Source organism: Panthera tigris, chromosome A3 (assembly GCF_018350195.1).
Source record: "Panthera tigris isolate Pti1 chromosome A3, P.tigris_Pti1_mat1.1, whole genome shotgun sequence".
Lineage (NCBI taxonomy): Eukaryota > Metazoa > Chordata > Mammalia > Carnivora > Felidae > Panthera > Panthera tigris.
In genome coordinates, this window is record NC_056662.1 from 54234004 (window position 1) to 54256199 (window position 22196).

At 45.6% G+C, this 22196-nt stretch overlaps 1 protein-coding gene across 3 annotated transcripts in view; it reads right to left on the reverse strand.

Annotated features, from left to right (window-relative positions):
- Positions 1-4338: 4338 nt before the first annotated feature.
- Positions 4339-22196, reverse strand: part of NCK2 (NCK adaptor protein 2) — a 152577-nt gene continuing 134719 nt past the window's right edge. For all 3 annotated transcript variants that reach the window (XM_042981066.1, XM_042981067.1, XM_042981065.1), the window contains one exon: positions 4339-5483. In XM_042981066.1, coding sequence (XP_042837000.1) covers positions 5289-5483 — 195 coding nt within the window. In that variant the 3' untranslated portion in view covers positions 4339-5288. The remainder of the gene's footprint in view (positions 5484-22196) is intronic.

Consider the following 22196-nt stretch of genomic DNA (forward strand, 5'->3'; position numbering starts at 1 on the left):
GTTGTGCAGAAAGTGCAGCTCTGTGCCAGTGTTTCTGAGGCCATCAGGGCACAGAGGTCTCCAAACTTGGTGGGGCTTACACTGCTGGAGAGGGGCAGCGCCCAGGCTTACTCCCAGGGCAGATGCCAAAAGGGTTTAATGACCATGGAAATAGGACCACTGCTTCTTTGGACTTGGGGTTTCCCCAGGCCATGACCTATTCTTGGAAGGCCACATGTCCTCACCCATCAGGAGGAGCCGGAGTACAAAACCCTGGCCCTCCGGTTCCTGACTTTGGCTGCAGAACCTGGTCCCCAAGCTGAGGAGTTGGCCAACTGCCTGCCCCCTGGGGAGGAGGCCATGTATTTTTAAAAACTGTCAAAATGAGCTTTAATACCAGCTGTCGGCCTCATCCATCTTCAGTAATAACTTACTGTCAAGTAACAGGATCCTCCAAAGACGGAACGTAATGAGTCTTTCCGGTTAGCTCTACGGCTAGGAGCGGTGATAGGAGAAATACACATGGAGGTGAAGGCAACTAAAGCTTATTCTTTAAAAAAAGACCAATCTAGTCATTCAGAGTCTGACATTTCTCTCTACAGGATCCAAAGAAAGGGCATGCTATAGAAGGTGTGTGTTGTCAGTAACGTGGAGCACAGAGGGGTGGGCGTAGGTGACTTTCCAAAGGTTTCAAGCAGACTAGAACAGCATCTGAAATGTAGGCCCCAAACCACCTTCATCCGAATCTCCAGGGAGCATGTTGAAAAGGCAGATGCCTGCCCCTTGCATCCTCTAAATGAAAATCTGAGTGGCTGAAAAACCGCATGGAACAGCATTGTCGAATGGTCGGAACTATAAATCTTCCAGGTCTGTCTTTGGAACAGCAATGGCCAGTTTCCTCAAAGCAGTGGGAATAGTTTGTTGAAGAGGGCATTATGGACTGAATGCTTGCATCATCCCCAAATTCACAGGGGAACACCCAACCCCCGAATATGATGGCATTTGGAGGTGGGGACTTTGGGTGGCAATTAGGTGATGAGGGTGGTACCCTCACAAACGGAACTATCGTCCTTGTAAGAAGCCAGAGAGCTAGCTGGCTCTCTTTCTGCCATTTGAGGAGACAACACAGTGTGGAGGAGGTCTGCAACCAGGAAGAGGGCTCTCCCCAGAACCTGACCGCAATGGCACCCCACTCTACCTCTGGCCTCCAGAACTCTGAGAAATCAATCTCTGTCGTTTATGAGCCACTTGCTTTATGGTAGAAAGTTATAATAGCCTGAGCTGATAGGGGCAGAGGTTTTCTGAACACTGGTTGGCCTATTCAGTTTTGGCCCCATACTTAAGGACTCTTGTATTGCCAGCTCAGGCTAAGAAACATAAAGGCTTCTTCACGAGACATGGAGGGTGTCCTCTACCGCCCTCCACTCCTGCCAAGGAGAAAACAAAGTTTTCCCCGAAGTTTTTTAGGGATGTGCATTTGTCAACTACTGAGGTAAGAAGGTAAGGGGAGTATGTGCTCAGTACGGCCAAGTATGGTCTTGGGACCTGGGCTTCTAATGAAAGATGGGTCACATGTTTAGGATGAGGAGTTTCTTGGAACAGCATGTCCTCGAATACCTGAAGAGTCTAAAAAGTGGGACTGGGTTGGCACTGACACTGCCCAGTAGGGACCACACTGAGGGTCTCACGGAGCCAGAGCTCTGCAGTGGGGCCCTCTGAGGAAGCCCATGGCTGGTGGATACACCAAAGAGTTCCAACAAATGAGGAAAAATGTCAAGGAGATTATGTGACACACAGCCAGTCTGGCACGGATTGGTGTTGTGTAGCACGTCCTACGAAGTTGGTCAAGGGTCCTACCCCAGCTAGTCCTCACACGGCCCTGTGAATCACAAAGATGGCGGGCAGTCCCATTCGCCAGTAAGCGAACACGTTCGGAGAAGCATACTCGCTTGAGGCCACAGGGTTAATAAAGATAACGCGGCACTCCTCCCACACTCGGCTTTGGCGGCAGCTCCCAAGTCTGTAAGTGGGACACCGCTTCATGGGAGAGCAGACAGCACGCCCGCAAGGTGTTAACACCTGAAATGATTGTATTCGTTACACGAATCACACACTAGCAAGTGAGTGTGGCTGAGTTCTCGTGAGAAACAGCCCAAGCCAGCCCTGTATTTACCCAACAGTTTTATTTTAAGAGAAAAACTTCCAAGCTTTTCTACCCTCTCTCACGGTTCTAAACTTTGGTCTTAAATTAATCGGGCATTCTAGTATGGGGCGGTAGAAAGGGTACCAAAGTAGTTAATAAAGCAGTTGACACATAGGAACCAAAGACAAAATTGTACTGGCACCAAAAATACTGTTTGGAAATGTCAGTTTCAGTAGACCTAAAGATTCTAATTATAATTTAAGACTATAATTTGTGATGCACTTTGGGAGAAAACACAGCCAGTTTTAGCTCCCTAGAAACATGATTTAATGGCATCTGGCCTAAGTCACGTGCGAGGGCTTGGTAGTTCAGTACCGTAATTGAGCGGGGCTGTTGATGAAAAATGAAGGCACATTTAATGCAAACAAATGAGCAGAGTCACACAACTGTAAGATGACTGACCTTTATTGTCCTTTGCTGTCTGTGCAGAGGCAAAGGAACGGCAAAGCAGGGTGCGCTTGGGAAATCTCGGTCTTGCAGGAAGGTGATGGCAGAAGTCCCACCTGGACCGAGGATCGGTGGTCCACACTCCAAACCGCGTGGGGACTCTGCCCTGGCTGCCTTCCGCCACCGTCAACAGGCTCACACTGGGGCTATCAATCCACCCTCCACCGGGCCACCTGCTGCCACACAGGGATGCTGGAACCTTTGTAAATACGAACCTTCATCTACCCCAGGCAGCTGGAGGACTTCCCATGGTGGTTTGGGACAAGACTGACGACGACTGTCAGTTTTAACTATAAGCCTTAAAGCAGTTGCTGAAGCCAAAATGTGTATCTGTCTTGTGTCCTTTAATTGCTGGTTTCTTCCTTAATTGCTACGTGTAAATCCAACTCTTTCAGCTATCCAGACACTCATTATACACAGGGATTTTAAGCATCAAGTCAAAATGGAACGCACAACAGCGAGACCTGAAAAGTCAGGAGGACTTGTTATTTCCAGGGATAAGGTACAGAATACACGTGCTTCGTCTAGACTAGCGATCCACATCACTCACCTGGATATATATTCTGATGTAACAGGGTACCCCAACTCCAGGTACCAAAACCCAAACTTCTAATTTATATCAAAGGCAACAAAGAGACACAATCAACTCACAGAAAACAGGAATGGCAGATGAAGAGCAAACTCTCATGGGTGAGAATATCTTATTTCTCTTGGAAGCCTTCCTTCCTGGGCTGGTGTTGGAAGGTTGTACCCCTGAAGCCTGATCTCTGGGTGTGCAACCCTGCCCTACCACGTACCAGCCATGTGACCTTGTGCACGTACCTCATGCCTCACTTCCTCCAACTCTGTAAGGGGGATGAGAGCAGGGCCATCTCATGGGATTGTAATGAGGAATAATAAGTGAGGACGCATAGATGGAGCGTTGAACACGCACTCGTAATTAGCTCGCGAAGGCACAAATCCTGTTTTCCAGTGCCTGGCACATGGCAACCGTTCGAGATTCATTTACCGATTGAGCAAATGAAAGTAAGACCTGGGTGAAGAGAGAAAAGCTGCAGCTGAGAAGCGGGGCTGACGAACATTTAGGAAAACATTGTGTGACAGATAATTTCCAAAGAGTAAAGTTAAGACCAGGCTTGAGATTCTGCTTTCTCTTGGAGAGTTTCACTAATTCAAATTTATTATTTCAACATACAAAGATGTGGTGGTAGAAAAAGAAAACACACAAATAATAAATTTATTAGACTCCTCTCTAAAAATGTTTCCCTGTAGGCACTGAGTGTTCAGTAAATGCTAGAGCGACTGCTTCCCTGTATTGAGTCTGAGTTTTCCCAAAGATCAATACACACATAGTCTTCTCATAATACGTTTTTTATTACAATATCCAAAAAACTGAGTATGCAAGTTTAGGAGGTCTCGAGACCCCTTCTTCAGTTGTAGGAATGTGCCATCTCAAGACTGTATATTTCAACTATAAAGAAGTTCAAATGTAAAGAAAAAAATGCAATTTCTTCATAAACATTCTGTGTGTCTTTTAACTACCAATCACATATTCTCTTGTAAACCCTGAAAAATTCCCTGTAAAGCAAATAGTTCTTACACACACACACACACACACACACACACACACACATACACATGTATATACACACACACATCCTGTGTGTGTATATACGTGTGTATGTGTGTGTGTGTGTGTGTGTGTGTGTGTGTGTGTATATATATATATATATATATGGTGTGTGTGTGTGTGTGTGCGTGCGTGTGTGTAAGTGTATGGTAGCTCCCCTTCCCCAAAGATCAGCTGTTTTCCTTAATCATCTGTATTAGTGTCAACAAATGGCTACAGATACATATTACTTTGAGAATTAAATACATAATTGTGAAATTTAAACAAGCCGAAGGGCAAGAGGAAAAAGCACTATGCGGATGGCACATCTGGGGGAAATGACCACAACCTCTGTCTTTCGGAGTCACCGGTCCGGCTTCTGCGGACGGACTTTCAAGGAAATTTCTTTTATTGCAAGCATAGCCCCGAAGGCACTGGAATTTCCTCGCGACTGTCTCATCTGGTGGTTCTGGTGCTGCTACCCGCAAGCGCGTCCACTCTCCCTGGACAGTCTGGGAGCCATGCAGGGGCGAGGGGCACGGAGCCAGGGCTGCCAGGACCGGGGACCTCGCAGGTGCCGCCTGGCCGGAGAGGGAGCCCAGGGCCCGAGGACCCCGCGTTCGGAGCGTACTGTAGTTCACATAATTAACGGCAGCTTTGGTGCATTCAAACCGTGCCCGATGTCTTTTTAATGAGGGGTTCTGTCAGCGTGAACAACCCGAAGGCTGTTTTCAGTTGCACAGGAATAAAGTGAAGGAACGTTCCTCCTCGCCTCCCGACCCCTGAACCTGGCCGGGAGGAAGGCAGCTGGAGAGTGGGTGGCAGGGCGCGGCGCGGCAGAGGAGAGGCGAGTGGCAAACAAACCGACCTGCACGCGAAGATGAACGAGGCAAAGGAAGCCAAGAGACGATGATGAACCACCGGACGGAGCGGAGCCCGCTGCGGGAGGGCCCGTGAGTGCGGCTTCTTCTGGGGGCCGGTCCGCTCGGCTCTGGGGAGGTGAGTGCGGCCCTGAGGGCCCAGAGGTGGCTGGGGCTGTGGCAGGGGCCGTCACTGCAGCGCTCTCACGAGGTAGAGCTTCTCCCCGTGCTCGCTGGTGAAGATGGGTGCCTTTTTGTAGTGTTCCACCAACTCGTCCATGGTGTGAAACCGCCGCTGCCCGATGCAGTAGACATTGTCCACAAGCTGCACCTTGAAATGTTTGTTCTTCCCTGATGCTTTCAGAGACACGGAGAAGTCACTGGGCTGGGGAGGAAACAGAACACGAGTCAGGGTGGGCCACGCGCAGGAGACGGGGATCGCCACCACCCGCGAGCACAGGAGCCCGGTCTCCTGCGGTGTCTTCTGCGACACCTGACGCTGAGGATGACCCGGAGGCCATCCAGGGTTCACGTGTCCGGACCCCGAGCAAAACTGCATTTTGCTTAGTACAGCTTCAGTGCCAAATAGATTTTAGTGTGAAAACCGGAGACTCCAGGGCCTGTAGGATACCGGTGTTAACCGGATGCTGAAGAGACTTGCATCTTTTCAAATTTCCCAACCTATTTGGGATAAACTGGGAATCTGTAAAAAGTGGATTTGCATATAGGCAGCAGCTAGAGATTTCCTTTCTGCTGACTATCAGAAATTAAGCCATCAAAAATTTTCAAATTCTAAGCTATTTAAAAATAAATACTTTAAGAGCAGTTGAAAACTCTGGCTTACCTTTTAAACATGGTTGGTAATATCCTGGGGGTGGGGGTGGGGGGAGGGGTGGCTGTACTATGGTTTAAGCACAAATTTTCCTGAGAAATGTTTAAATTTGTGATTATGTCAGTGCCTTGCTTACCTTTGAATACATTTTTAGAAAGATACCATTATTTTTATTAAAATTGGTCCTGCCTCTTCTGAGGCACTAAATAGCTGGTGAGGCTGAGGAGGGGAGTGGAAGGAGGCTGACCTCCCACAACGGCCTCAGAATAAAACCCTACTACCCACCACAGCCCATCGGGGCTGTGTCTCCTGGCCCCTGCCTACAGATCAAAATGAAGGAGATGAAAGTATGTCCCACCCCTAGTGCCATTTTCACATCTGTTCACGTTGTTCTTTGAGCCATCCTGTCCCCCCACCTTGGACAACTATTCCTGTAAGGCTCAGCTATAAGGTTTTCCACCTGGGAAGCCTCCCCATTCTCAATCAAGAGAAGTTCTTCCTCCTCATCTGGCCACATAGCATAAAGCAATAGCTTCCAGTGGCAGAAGCAGAGTGCATTCTAGTAACTTCTCTGTAATAAATAATTTACACGCATGTCTTATTCCTTCATTATGCATTAGGCCAGGTAGACCATGTCTTCTCCACCGCCATATTTTGCCATATTTCGCCATACAGATGGTGAGTGCCTACTACAGTTCTTTTTTTCTTTTTTTAAAGTTCATTTATTTATTTTGAGACAGAGAGACCATAAGCAGGTAAGTGGCAGAGAGGAGAGGAAGAATCCCAAGCAGCCTACACACCACCAGAGCAGAGCCCCAATGTGGGGCTCGAACCCATGAATTGCAAGATCACGACCTGAGCCAGGATCAAGACACTTAACTGAGTGAGCCACCCAGGCGCCCCAAGGCTACTACAGTTGGTGACTGAATTCCTAAAGCAGGATTCAGTGTTCCCCAATACCCAGCACCTTCTTGCTGCTGAGGACCCACCCAGCTTTGTGTCCTTCCCATGGGGACAAAATGTACAAGCATCTCAGCCATTGTCTCTTACACAGAGTTTACAAACATTTGATACAAAGTGTGCCAATCTTGCAAGACAAGTGGAAATCCCATGAAGTCAATGACAGCTCAGGGAAATGGATGTCTGGGGACATTCAACTCTGTAAAAGCACCTCGGGGCTCACCCACCAGTCACAGCTGCTATCATAAAAGAATCAAGAGACAACTGTATTCATAGTTTGTATTTATGTATCCCTCAGTCTCAAACAGACCAAGCAGAAACAAACCTTTGAGGGAAAAGCCCCATCTTATCTGCACACTTCATCCCAGGGCTTGAGGTCCCAGAGGAACATCAAGTGGTAACAGGGTGAACCTTCAGGAAGACACAGGAAGAGTTCTCTCCAATTCAGCCTCAGGCTACATGTGATTTTCAGAATCATGGCCACTAAAGGGTCGGGGGTGGGGAGGAGGACACAGAACTTGAAGAGCATTTCCCACACCAGACCTCTTAGAAACAAATCATCACGAACCCTGATGTCACAGATGATCCGGTCAACCCACCCTATCAACGTAATATTCTAAACAGCAAACAGCACAAGACAGCGTTGGTTCTAAGCAATCACTTGACTGCATAATTCTCAAATCATGACTGTTTTCGCAGGACCGAACTAGATAGATGCAGCCTAGCGTCAGTGTCCTCAGAATCATCGCCCAAGCTGGTGGCTGTGTACTGTTCTAAAAAAAGAACAGAGTGAAGCAGGTGCGGCCTGACGGGTACTCCACGCGTGAGCGAGGCCTGCGGTGTTGGCGTCATTGTGGCTGTCACAAGTTATTAGTCCTAGCGGATCAGGACACCACAACCGCGTGCAACGGTACATACAAGTTATGAACCACTCAACCCTCTCCCGAGGGCTTCACGTTTTCCTTAAAGCAAGGTTTAGTTTCAAGCTTCTAGTAAATTTCATTGAAATATATGTACTCTGGGACAGGAGTCTGTGTCTTTCGGAGAAGACAGAAGGCCACCTCACCTTTACAGTTTAGCACAAGCGGGGCCCTACGCTGGTTTTATAGATACTTCTCAATTCACAGAGCAGCATCGTCGTGGAGGCGGTACATGAGTCAGGGTCAGTACATGACAGACCCAATTTTCATTAAGCCAAACGACCAGATGACTTTCTGACCAGGGAGATTTGCTTCTAATTTAAGCTCCTTAATGTAACATCATGGCGCGTCACGTGTATGCGTGCGTTAACGCCAGTAAAACTGATGCAGCAGAGAAGCTAATTGTTAACTTCATGGGCTCTTGAGCAGAAACTAAGCTTAAAGTTAAGGACACAGAACGAACCAAGTTTATGTCAAGCAGGAATGCTGAACATTTGGGGCATTCTCAATGCATCCTGAGTAGAATTTCCAACCTACGAACTAAAACGCAGTTACATGTTCTCACAACCAGCACTAAATGAAGCCTGAAGAGGAGCTAGACCAGTGGCTCTCAAGGTGTGCTCCCGAGACCAGTAACGGTGGCAGTGTCACCTGGGAATCAGCCAGAAAAAGCAAATTCTCAGGCCTCGCCCCAGACCCGCTACCTCAGAGACTCCAGGGTGGGGCTTAGCCATCTGTGTTTCATTGAGCCATCCAGGGGATGCTGAGACAGTTTGAGAACAGAAATGAGATCTGGGCCAACTACCAGCAGCGCTCTCAGATGTTCAGAGCCATGAGAAAAAGGTATGAACATGACTCATGGGCTAAGTAGCCCCTCGAAGGAGGGAGCTCCATGGCCAACCTCACCTCCAGGCTGTGAATGCCTTCCTGATTCTAAGGAGTCCGGCCTCGGGGCACCTGGGTGGCTCAGCTGGCTGAGCATCTGACTTCGGCTCAGGTCACTATCTCACCGTTTGTGAGTTCGAGTACCACAGCAGGCTCTGTGTCTCCCTCTCTCTGCCCCTCCCCTGCTCATGCTCTTTCTCAAAAATAAATAAACATTAAAAAAAAAAATTAAGGGGTCCGCCCCTGCTCCAGACTTTGCTGTGCAAAACTGCCTCGATGAAACACTGGGACACAGGTGGGGAGAGTGCTCTAACATCTCTTTTCCTCAGTTTGGGCCAATTCCCTGGGCCCGACAGAGATGGAGAGGCTCCAGAGTCAAAACAACTCTGCCTCCAGAGAAAGCTCATGAGGCAGGGGAGGACCCCTGGGAAGGCAGTGCCGCCATTCTTGTCCACATTTCCATGGTCCTTCCAGGCTGGTTTTCTGGAACGACTCGGCGGACTTGGGTGAAATAAACCATGCCACGCTCCCCTCGACCAGTAGTGCTGTGCTCTGGACCCTCACTTAAAGCTTGTCAAAGAACCTTAACAGGGTTTTGTGTGAATACCTACACTGAGAAAAGAGGACCCAAACAGACTCCAGCCCCGCATTCTCTCTCCACACACGCTTTTGTTTTGGGGTGTCACTGATCGGAAGGCACAGGCCCCCATGAGGTAGTAAACAAGCTTTCCATGACGGGGCCCAAGAGCGGAAGCCTGTTGAGTGTCCCTCCTCGGGAGGCCAATGTGTCGCAGCGATTGTGAGGTGGGAAGTGTGCCAGACTTGGGAAGTCTTCATGGTTGGTGGGGGTAGAAGCCAGCACTACCGTTTTTGCATCATGGAGAAGTTGAGTGCAGGCATTCTTAAGAACCCTGCACTTCCACTGCAGGAAGGTGTTCTAGACAAGTGCTCTAGAGAAGCGTGCACATGTGTACTAGGCTACAGGTTGAGGAACGTCCGAGCAGCATTACTCATAATGACGTTGAAGTACAAACACTCTTCATCTCCACCAACAGGAAAATGGACACATAGATGAGGTATATACTTCATCACACAATGAAATCGATCTAACAGGGAAAAATCTGTTATAAGATGGCCAATAGGACTGACGGAGAAATTTCCAGTCCCCCACTGAAGACCCCCCTTCCGGGTTCTTCTTCCTGCCCTGCTTGCTTCACGTGCCAAATTACTACTAATGCAGAATGCAGAAGTAACAGGCTACAAATTGTTCCCTCTGCTTACGCTCGGGGCTCAGACCTCTGGAGAGTGATCTCTGAGCCCACAGGTGTAACATAAACCTCCCGCCTTCCGAGATCTCCGAGTGCCACTTGGTTCTTCCGCCAGGTGATCCAGACCAGGTCCCATAACGTATCAACGTGGACTAAATAAATCTCATACAGTACGGACCAAGAGAAGAAAATGAGAAAACAATAGCTGCAGTATGATACCATCCACAGGATTCAAAAGCAGGCAAAGCTAAAATGGACTGTTTAGGGACATACACGTAGGTTTAACCAATGATGAAAATGATTATCATAAAATCAAAGGTAGCAGTTATCTCTAGTGGGAGGCGTGGTGCAATCAGGAAGCTACTATGGGGGTGGGCAGGAGCTTCTGGAGTGCCAGCAGTGTCCTATTTCCTGACCTTGACCTGGGTTAAACACATACTTCTTAAATGACATTTTCTGGGTGCTATGTGTCATAATGAAAAATGTTTTGAAGACGATAAATCTGAAGCTAGACCTGGCCCGGCTATCCACTAGTCATGTGGCACTGGCATTTACTGCTTCAAATATTGCTTCCCCCTCTTGCCTACCTCTCCTCCTCACCATCCACTCTTTTGGGACACCGGTTACGTGTACGGTAAACCTTTCAGTTGGTCCTATAAATCTCAGTTCAGCCTTCTATAACAGAATACCATAAGCTGGGTGGTTTAAAGACAGAAATGGACTTCTCTTAGTTTTAGAGACAAGGAAGTCAAGATCAGATTTGGCAGATTTGGTGTCTGGTAAGGGCCTGCTTCCTGCTTCATAGATAACCATTTTCTCATGGTGTCCTCAAACGGCGGAAGGGCCAAGAGAGTTCTCTAGGGTCTCTTTTCTCATGGCACTAATCCCATTCATGAGGGCTCCTCCCACCCTATATCATCACATTGGGTACTGGGCTTCAGCATGTGAATTTTGCAAGAGATAAAGGGAGACACACACACACAATCGGTCCATAGCAAAATCTCTTGTGCTTTTCTCTTTTTGTGTGTGTTTTAGAAACCTAAAATTTCTATTCCTTTGAGCTGTCATCCCATTTACTAATCCCTTCTTTGGCTGTGTTTAATCTACTGTAAACCCACCAAGTTGTTAATTTCAATTACTGTATTTTTTGGTCTTATAATTCTCACTTTGCTCTTTTTGTTTATTACTTCTAATTCTCTACTCAAATTCATCTTGCAGAATTTCCTGAAACTACGAATCCATTCACCTTAAAAACCACACTTACACATTCAAAATCTGGGTTTCTGTAGGTCTGTTTCTATTCTCTTTTTCTCCCCTCTTTGTTTTTGGTAATTCAGCCTTATCTTTTGGTACTTTAATTTGAATGCTGCATATTGATATGAGGTTTGTAAGGCTGATACTGTCTTCCAGAGATTTACTTGCTTTTGCTTCTCTAATCAGTGAAGGTAGCACAGAACACCTTAATACAATGAGGAACAGAATTAATGACAGTGTGATTTATTTCAGGTTTGCTTTGGGCTTCTAGTATGTAGACTTTGGAGAGTCCATACTAAAGGCCTGGCTTTTTGTTTTTTTTTTCTGGGGCCATGCCTCCTTGGTGGCCCTGACCTCTAATTTTTGCCCCCAGCACCATAGGCTCCTGAAAGGCTACTTCTTGGTTGCTTTTTGCTTGTTTCAAGGTTTTGTCCAGCTTTTCTAGTTGTTTTCACCAGAAGTGTTAGTCTGTAAGAAATCAGTCCACTATGACACAGGTAGAAACTGGTCATGTGACATTGGGCAAGTCGTGATTTGTTCAGACTCCAGGTTTCTAATACAGTCACACTAACTGAGAAGGAGGACAGTTGGTTGTATTATAGGCTGTGGAACCAGGCTGCCTGGGTTCATATTCTGGCTCCTTTACTGACTAGCAACACAACCTTGGGCAAATTTCCCAATGGTTTGTTGCTTCAGTTTTCTCAACCGCAAAACAGATAGAATTCCTGAAACTGGGAAGAGACTGGAACAGTTTAATAAACTACAGTCATGTCAGGAGTACAACATCTTTGGGGAAATATTAAGCGAACACCACCATTTAGGGGCTCTTCTTTAAGTTTGTTTTATGAAACTTTATAAACACAGCAATCAGCATCTTGCCAACTTTTAAAAGATTTCTTTTGATTAGAATCTCTAGAGAATATTTAACTTTCCAAACAAACTAGAAGAGGTCTATCTTCTATTGCAGAAGCATCACATTAAAAAAAAATTAAAAAAAAATTTTTCCAATGTTTATTTTTGACAGAGAGAGAGAGAGAGAGAGAGAGAGAGCGAGCGCGAGCACACACATGAGCAGGGGAGGGGCAGAGAGAGAGGGAAACACAGAATCCAAAGCAGGCTCCAGGCTCTGAGCTGTCAGCACAGAGCCCGACGCGGGGCTCGATCTCACGAACCTCGCAATCATGACCTGAGCCGAAGTCAGATGCTTAACCAACTGAGCCACCCAAGCGCGCCCCCCCCGCCAAAAAAAAATTTTTAATATTTATTTTTGAGAGAGAGATAGAGCGTGAGCTCTGAGGGGGAGGGGGAGGGAGAGAGGGAGACACAGAATCCAAAGCAGGCTCCAGGCTCTGAGCTGTCAGCACAGAGGCCAACGTGGGGGTTGAGCTCACAAACCATGAGATCATGACCTGAGCTGAAGTCAACACTTAACTGGCTGAGCCACCCAGGCAACCCAGAAGAATCACATTTTACTTCACTCGTGATCACGTGGTCATCCTTGTTTACATCTGTCTCTCTTACTACGCTCCAAGCACCTTGAACCAAAAGGCTCATTTCTAGTTCATTTTTACGGATGCTAGAGAAAAAACCAGATCTGATACGTAAGCACTCAATAGGTAGCCGCTGAACTATCTGCCACCAAGCATCTTTGAGGTCTCCTGATTTCCAGCAGAGGAAAAATAAACATTACCAACGTGACAGCTACTTGTTTGCTCCTTCTTTGAACAACAAATGGTAAAGCTGTGTCTCTTGAATTTTGTCATTTTTGTACTGTCGCCTTTCTTATAGTCTTGTTTTCTACCTGGAGTACCATATTACTTGTCTATTGCTGTGTAACAAATCGCCCCCAAATTCAATGGCTTAAATACGGTGAACATTTATACTTGCAATTTCTGTGGCTCAGGAATTTGGAAGTGCCTTAAAACTTGAGCTGGAACCACTCAACTCCTATTGGGCTACAGTCAAGACATCATCTAAAGACTTAACTAGGGATTCAGGAGCTGCTTCCAAGGACCAGGTTTGCTCGCATGTACCAGTCAGGAGCCCTTGAGTCTCTTCACAACCTGACAGCTGACTCCCTCAAGATCAAGAGATCTGAGAAAGAGCAAAGCCACAATGCCTTTTACAACCCAGTCTTGGAAATCACCTAACATCACTTCTACCACATTCTGCTCATTAGAAGTGAGTCATTAAGTGCAGTTCCTCCTGAAGGGGAGGCAATCAAGAATTTGTGGACATCTTTTTTTTTTTTTTTTAATTTTTTTTTTAAACGTTTATTTATTTTTGGGACAGAGAGAGACAGAGCATGAACGGGGGAGGGGCAGAGAGAGAGGGAGACACAGAACCGGAAACAGGCTCCAGGCTCTGAGCCATCAGCCCAGAGCCTGACGCGGGGCTCGAACTCACGGACCGCGAGATCGTGACCTCAGCTGAAGTCGGACGCTTAACCGACTGAGCCACCCAGGCGCCCCAGTGGACATCTTTTTAAGCCATCACAGATACCATGTTTGTTAAACTTTCTTTGGCTGCACTAAAATCTAACTAGATACAGTCTTATACTTTCTTTTCAATTCTGAAACATCTGCCCTCAATTCCCAACGTCCCCCCTACCCCCTTTCAATTCCCATCTTTGAGATTCCTCCCATTATCCACATTTTCTTCCCTGTCCTTCTCCAAACGCTATACTTACTTGGTTCCATTTCTCTTGGCTGAACGCCATGCTAACTTTTCAAATATTATAACATCAGACCATGTCTTCTTGTTCTCTCCTTCTGACTGTTCCTTGAAGGAATGATTTTTCTATTCTCAAAGCTTTTGAACCAGAGATTCTGAAGAATTATCATTTGGGATAAGCAATTCATTTTACCCCCCACTTTTTTTTTTCAGGAAGTTATCTTCCAAGTGGAATATAAGGACAATTAATAGACTGGTAGAAAATCAACCTCTCTCTGGGCTTTTATTAATATGTCATCATTGTTTTTGTTTAGGTTTTAGGCCCCCTATTTGAATATAATCCCTCTAAGGACGAGAACTTGATTTATTTTTTTTTTTCAACATTTTTTTTTATTTATTTTTGGGACAGAGAGAGACAGAGCATGAACGGGGGAGGGGCAGAGAAAGAGGGAGACACAGAATCGGAAACAGGCTCCAGGCTCCGAGCCATCAGCCCAGAGCCTGACGCGGGGCTCGAACTCACGGACCGCGAGATCGTGACCTGGCTGAAGTCGGACGCTTAACCGACTGCGCCACCCAGGCGCCCCACGAGAACTTGATTTAACTCCACATGTCCACACTGGGATCAGAGTAGATGTTCAATAACTGTACTGACTTTGGGGCCCCTGGATGGCTCAGTCGGTTGGGCGTCCAACTTTGGCTCAGGTCATGTTCTCCCAGTTCGTGGTTTGAGCCTCGCGTCAGGCTCTGTGCTGACAGCTGAGCTCAGAGCCTGGAGCCCACTTGGGATTCTGTGTCTCCTTTGCTCTCTGCCCCTCCCCTGCTCACACTCTGTCTCACTCTCTCTCTCAAGAATAAACATTAAAAAAATAAATAAATGTACTGACTTACAAATTTCCAATTCTGACCATCTCTTCCATTATTCATTTCTTTAGGTAATTCTCACATCTCACCTCTTTGCAATTTCTGCTCACAAGCGATCACTTTTAGAAAAGAAAACTAAAGAACACACCCTCTTTGATACTGTTTCTACAGGTTCATCAGCTTGATATCCACTGTTTGAAATATTTGCTGAAAAGCACTTTGCATTTTTATAAAACAGATGCCCTGGTCAAATAATACTCTCCTTTCCTCAAGATTTAACCCTTATTTTCTCATTGATGTAAATAAATAAATAAATAAATAAATAAAGTCAAGAACAATCTGTAATATCCTTTATTTCTACCTCCATCCCTGATAGCTTAAGTACTAATATGATTTTCTTCTAAGCATGTGGGTGGGAAGAAATAATGGGAGGGTAGGTAGGACCTTGCTCCCAAGCACTCCTGATTCTTAAACTTCTACTTTTTTTTCCACTTTGGGGAGTTGAAATTGTCCTTTGTGTGGTTCGCCAAGTCTCCCAGGTAGACTCTGGACTGATTTCCGGTCATGCTGGCTTTTGATTATCAACGATTTATATGTATATTTAATACTCTCTCCACTTCCAAATAGAGGTCACCTTGTTGGTTTCTTGTCAATAGCTACATCATTCTTTCCTTTTGTTTGGCAAATGGATATTTCCCTTTTCTTACTTCTTTAAGGAAGGTACTCCTTGCCCAGAAAAGTAGTTCCTTTACCACAAAAATCTGAGAACCTATGGATTAGAGGCAAAATTGTATTCACTGATCAATACTCTCTGTTCTTATCTCAAAAAAGCTTCCTTTCAGGTTTATCATTCTGTTAAATCACCTGGCCTGGTTGTCCAATATAGCCTTTTTTTAATCAAAATTGACTCACTGTCTATACTTAGGCCACTAGCTGTCAATTGATACTACTCTCTTTGTTTCTGCATCAGATTATGTCGTCATTGGCATTTTCTGTTCTTCTTTAAATGTGTCTCTGAAATATTTACTCCACAGGCCTAAAGCCAATCCACCTGTGACAAGATCAAACATTATCGTTCTCATTACCTCCTGAAATAAACATTTCTACATAAATCATCAACCACAGAACCCAATCTTTAAATGACAGTGTTTACTCTCCATTGTTTTAAAAGAAATTTTAATGTTAATTTATTTTTGAGAGAGAGAGAGAGACAGAGCATGAGTAGGGGAGGGGCAGAGAGAGAGGGAGACACAGAATCCGAAGCAGGCTCTAGGCTCTGAGCTATCATCAGCACGAGCCTGATGCAGGGCTTGAACTCACGAACCGCGAAATCATGACCTGAGCCGAAGTCTGATGCTTAACCGACTGAGCTACCCAGGTGCCCCATTTTCAAGTTAGTACCCGTATGTGTGTGTCTATCCCTCGCTGCCTCCCAAAACGTAGTTCCTAAAATTAAATGTAAATACCTCAGAGGTTAGACTTTTAGAATACTGTCCTGCTCACTCTTTGTCTTTCTGCCATGTCATGCCCAGTGTAAATGATCAATAATAAATGGCATTCAAAAATTCAGTTCCGAATTTTGCCATAGAACACACTGCTGCTCAAAAGGGCTGGAACCAATTTCCTAGGCCATAATTCAGTGGTTCCCAAACTTGAGCATCAGAATCACTGGGAGAGCTCATTCACACGGAGGGTGCGGGGCTCCATCCCAGATACTCAGATTCAGCAGGTCTGCGGGAGGCCTGATATTCTGCATTTCTAGCAAGTTCTCTGGTGACACTGATGCAGCGAGCGACCACACTTTGAGAATTACTGCTATGAGGCTGAGGAAAATTTTACATGTGCCTTTTCCTGTTTGTCTGTGGAACTACTCAGGCTTGATTCTGTAGGATTTCCAGTGACTATAATCTGGTGGGAACTTTCAAAAAGGTGAAGAGAGTTAAGGAAGAAGGGAGTGAGCAGGCCAGTTTGCACACAATTCCACTCACGGACCTAACTGATAAAAATCAAGCAATTCCTAAGAACCGCTTTCTGTGTTAGAAGCTCTATGGGGGTGGCTCTATTTTGTTACTCAACCCCACATTGGCCATGCCACCAGAGGCCACGGTAAGGAGCTGTTTAGCGAGAGTGCCACAAGAAACATCCCCACACAAGCAACCAGTGCAGCTGAGATTAACAGGTTACGTGCTGATACAAATCAAAACCACAGTGAGCTGTCACTCACTTCACACCCATTAGGGTGGTTATGGTGAAAACAAAACCTCCAAAAAACAGAAAGTAACGACTGTTGGTGTGGATGTGGAGAAACTCTGTGCACCGCTGGTGGGAATGTCTAGGTGCAGCCGCTGTGGAAGACAGAGAGCAGCTCTTCCAAAAATTAACCACTGAATTGCCATTTGATCGAGCCATCCCTCTACTGGGTGTACACATCTACAAAAATGGAAGGCAGTGACTCGAAAAGATATTTGCACGCTCGTGTTCACAGCAGCATCATTAAAAATAGCCAAAAGGTGGAAGCTACCCATTACCCCATCTACAGATGAATTGATAAACAATATGGGGTAGATGCATAAAATGGAATATCATTCAGCTTCAAAAAAGGAAGGAAATCCTGTCACAGGCGACAACATGGATGAACCCCTGAGAACATTATGCTATGTGAAATAGGCCAGACACAAAAGGGCAGACAGACACTGTCTGATTCCATCCACATGAGGTACCTAGAGTAGTCGGATTCATGGAGACAGAAGGTAGACAGAAAGGAAAAAGTCACCAGGGGCTAGGGAAAGGGGGAAGTGGAAAGTCAGTATTTAATGGGTCCACAGTTCCAATCAGGGAGGTTGAAAAAGTTTGAATGGTGATGGTTGCGTAATAATGGGAACGTACGAAATGCCACTGCACTTAAAAATGGTTGAAACGGTGAATTTTCTGTAATGTACATTTCGTCATATAAAAAACATTTCTTAAATAAAGTTTATATGCTAGTCTAAAAAGGTTTGTGAAGTTTTGGTGGGGACAGCAGGAACGTGATAGAGGAATCCGAGGCATCAGGATGGGTGAGGACATGGGGGGTGGGGGGTGGGGCGGGAAGGTCACAAGGGCCCAGAGCATCGCCTCCTAGTGAGGGCACAGCAGTGGTACAAAAGAACTCCACATTTTCTTCAGATCATCTGCAACACCTGGTGATCCTCGTTAAAGGTTTTTCCTGGTGGGGGGAGGCGGGTAGGGACACATGGCAGTTGGAGACGTGGCTCAGACACAGCTCCCGAACCAAAAATGTTTGCTCTCCTTTGGCCTGGGGTCAGGCAACAATGATCCCTAAACTCGACTTTTTTCTATGAATCACTTTTTTCTCGATCTCCCTAAAATGCTACAAGGATCCTGATTGGCTCTGGCTGGGACACCCAATGGGCACTCTTAGAATATCTGAATACTGGCAGTATTAGTGAGACACCCGAGAAACCGTCTGTGCCAGGCAAGCACTTTCCATGCACGCAGCTTAAGACCAAAATGTATACACCTCTCGTGAAATTCCTTCCGTAAGTTGCAAAAGATCAGCTTTCAAAGGGCACGTGGTAAAGACCCCTGGCAGGCAGTACATGGGGCCCTCTGTTTAAGGGGAGAAGAGTTGTGAGCCTGCTGTCCAGGCACCTACCTACATATGAGAAAATCACGTTTATGTTTACCAAGTGTCGACCAAAGCCAGATTTAAACATTTCTCCATCTGTCTCAGTTCCTCAGCATCTCTCACTCCACAATCTTGAAAAGTGGAGTGTGCGATCTTCCTTCGCCAGCCGAGAAACCACATCCACAGCAGGAAACAGCCCCATGGACCAGCCAGCGTGCACCTGCTGGGGCCTGCAGCCTCACCGGCCCCTCAGTATGCGTCTGCGCACGTGTGTTAAAAACAAAACAAAAATGCCCAGTTCAAAAAAAAAAAAAAAAAAAATCCTAACGACTTCTGTGCTTCTCTTTCATTGCTAATTTCGTGGAGTGATTGTGACATTACTGAGAGGTGAGCCTAACTTCTTGTAGAAACCAAGTGGCAATCTCAGTCTAAAAGACAACTTTATTTAGCTATTTCTGTAGCCACAGCTAAAAAGAAATCGTTTAACAACAACAACAGAAAAAAAACACAAAAAAAACCAAAAAACAACCGACCCAGAGGCTTACACTGGTATAGCATGTATTTTCCACATAAGCCTTTCTGATATATTAAATGCTAAAAACTTCCTTGACCCAGTTTTCAAAATTTTCCATTACAGCGTTAAATATTTTAAAACACTGGGGAAAAACATTTCTTACAGGTTCTGGTGATTTTCTATGAGAGCAATATAAATATTTAGATAAATGGTAGTTCATGATCTAAGAGATTTTTATGAAAATATTTCTGAACACCTTCATGGATAAATTATTTACTTTGACATATTTTTTGTGTTACTTTGAAAGGCTTGTTCTTCAGTTGCCAGTGGTTACTGGATGACCATTTCCCTCCCTACTATGTTTGCAGGCCTGAAGAAATGGTGTCTGGACCCCTCTCGTGGCAGCAAAAAGTAAGCCAGAGGCCACGGTTCTGATTCAAGCTCAACAGTGCATTTAGCACAACCCCAGGAGAACACAGGCACAGAGACACAACTCAGGAATCCTTAGCACTCTGTACTGGTTGGCTGCTGATTCCCATATTGAATTTATTATGCACATTCTGGATAATTAATTCATCAGTTAATGCAAAGAATATTTCTTGGGAGTCCCACCAAGGTAGTAGGATTCAATGGCCAACAACATGACACAACATGCATTCTCTGTGCTGACTTGGCCTTTGAAGGGGGCAACATTGTCATGTCCGGGGGGGCAAGGACACCCTAGCATTAAGACTGCCCTGTGTCCCAGGGAACATGTGGGAGCATGTGGCCCAGGCCTGCAGGTCAGGAGAGGCTTCCCAAGAGCAAAGGTGGCCAGAATGAGACTTGAAAGACGTGTGGACATTACATTGATGGGGGTGCAGGGGAAGGGAGCTGTGTTCTAGAGTTTTCTAGATCTGTATGAAGGTCTGGAGGAAGAGACAGCCCAGTCCAAGAACCCAGGAACTCAGGTGTAAGGAGGAAAAGAGTGATGACACATTAGGACACAGAGAGGAAGGTACAGACAAGAGAGAAGCCACTCAGCAATTATCAGCAACACAAAGAGAAAAGTGGCCACCTGCAGCTTCCCAATGACCTGAGGGGGCCTGCTCAGCTGACCTGCACCTGCTTCATTTACATGTCACAAGTCAGGTGAGTCTGGGCCACAGACTACTCTCTGTTCTGCTTTTGACATTTATATCCCTCCAAAAACAAATCAATGGATTGAGTAACGTTTACTTTCTTTTGTAACACAGCAGAAATGAAACTCCATTTAAAGCCCTTCATCATAAATAATGGCTTTGGGGCTGAAATTCTAAGATTCTCAGGTGCCTTCTATATTACTGAAAGGCTAGTAATTTTGTCCGTTGGTTACATGCAATTTTATCGGCACTCTGCGATGACACGGGAGCTCCCCGGCAGAGTGCTCACTTAACTCGACCAGCTCACCCCCCCCCCCCCCCCCCCCCCCCCCCGCCTTCCAGGGAGAGAGAATGGGACGCCACGCCTTTAACCAAGGCCAAGGGCACAGCAGAGAAGCCTTGTCTGGTTCTGCAAAAAATTACAAGTGACACCTTGAGCAGATTTGTGATTGATTACCTTTTAAGAAATAGCTTCAAATAAGACTCTTGTCTTTTTTCACATATGCCAGTTAATAGCGTGGATTTGTTTGTTTTAAGGTAAATATTGAAGTGCTATCCAGGACTGCCAAGGCTCTGAGCCATCTAAGAGTCGGATGAATGAAACAGGTGAGGAGCAGTGAACTCTGAGAGAAGTGCCCATACCAAATGATGGTTCAGGTCCTTCCGGGTTGAAGAATCAGATATAGTTAAAGTGAGAAATATTCTAAAAATCTAGGCTTAAAGTGTCCATTAGGTACGGGGCAAAAAGCCTGACAATCAAAAAGCAGCTTGTAAGTTTTGCAATTGGAAAGATGTAGGTATGCATGGATCACAGTAAAACCTATACTCTTTCTTAACATCAACCCATTTATGAGAAACCATCTAGGAATCAGGGCGCCAGACCGTGGATTTAGAAAGCTCATGAGCAAGTAAGTCACTGCTGGAAGGAACTGACTCCATAGCTCCCCATCCCCCGAACTGCTACGAAAGCGCCTTCACTCTACTCTGAGGACTGAACTCTTTCCCATTCTCCGTCAGGAACACAGAGCAAATGCAGCCACTTTGTCACCAAGTTCTCAACAGCGAAAAAAAAAAAAATAAACAGAAAAGCACTTGAGGAGGTGAATTCCACTCAACAGGAGTCAACAGTTCTACCTAAAAGAATCTTTCCGCCAAGAGTGAAAATGTTCATCTTTAAGCATGTTTATAATTCTTGGAAATGTACTATTAAGCAGAAATGGAGTTTAAGCAATTGCTGTAAATACGTATAAAACCATTAAAATTGCCTACCAGTTTTCAAAGTGTGGTCTCTGGACCAGCAGCATCAACATCACCAAGGAATGTGCTAATAATGCAAATTCTCGGGCTCCAGACCTCCCAGGTCGGGAACTTTATGGGTGGGACCCAGCAGTCTGTTTTACCAGGCCCTCAAGGAGATGCTAGCACACGGTACAGTTTGAATATCACCGATCTAGAGAGACAAAGTGATGATATCATCCCCAAACAGAGTTCTGGTAAAAAAAAAAAAAAAAAAATTACGGTGCTTTTTTGTTTGTTTGCTTTTGGTGGGAGACAGAGAGCAAGCACAAACAAGGGGCAGAAAGAGAGTGAAAGAAAGAGAGGATCTTAAGCAGGCTCCATGCTTAGCAGAGTCCAATGCAGGGATGTATCTCATGAACCAGGAGATCTGGAACTGAGCAGAAATCAAGAGTCAGATGCTCAACTGACTGAGCCACCCAGGCATCCCACTCTTAATGGATTTTTAAAAAACAGCAAGGACTGAAACACATGACTATCCATGTGGACAATATGTACGTTCAGTTATCTTCAGCAAGGTAGCTTTTCTCTATCAGAAGCAAATGTACTGTATGACCAAAAATCAGTCCCCAAATCCTACTGTGGAACATAATACATGTGAGGAAGAAAGGTGATCTCTCTGGGATTTTTAAAGTCTTACAGAGGAAAACGGCTCTGTTAACTACAGGCTGACACCATCCAGCTAGGCACCTTGGGTGATGGCATCCTCGCTATAAGCTGTCTCCTTCTGAATGAGAGCAAACGGAAAACTAACCTACTGACAACTAACAGTTCATCCAGAAGCCTAACCGCTGGTTATTCTTAACTGTAAGTACCACTTTCCAACCGCATCCACAGAAGAAGGATGGACAAATACAGAAGGATGTATGATGAGCAGGTAGGA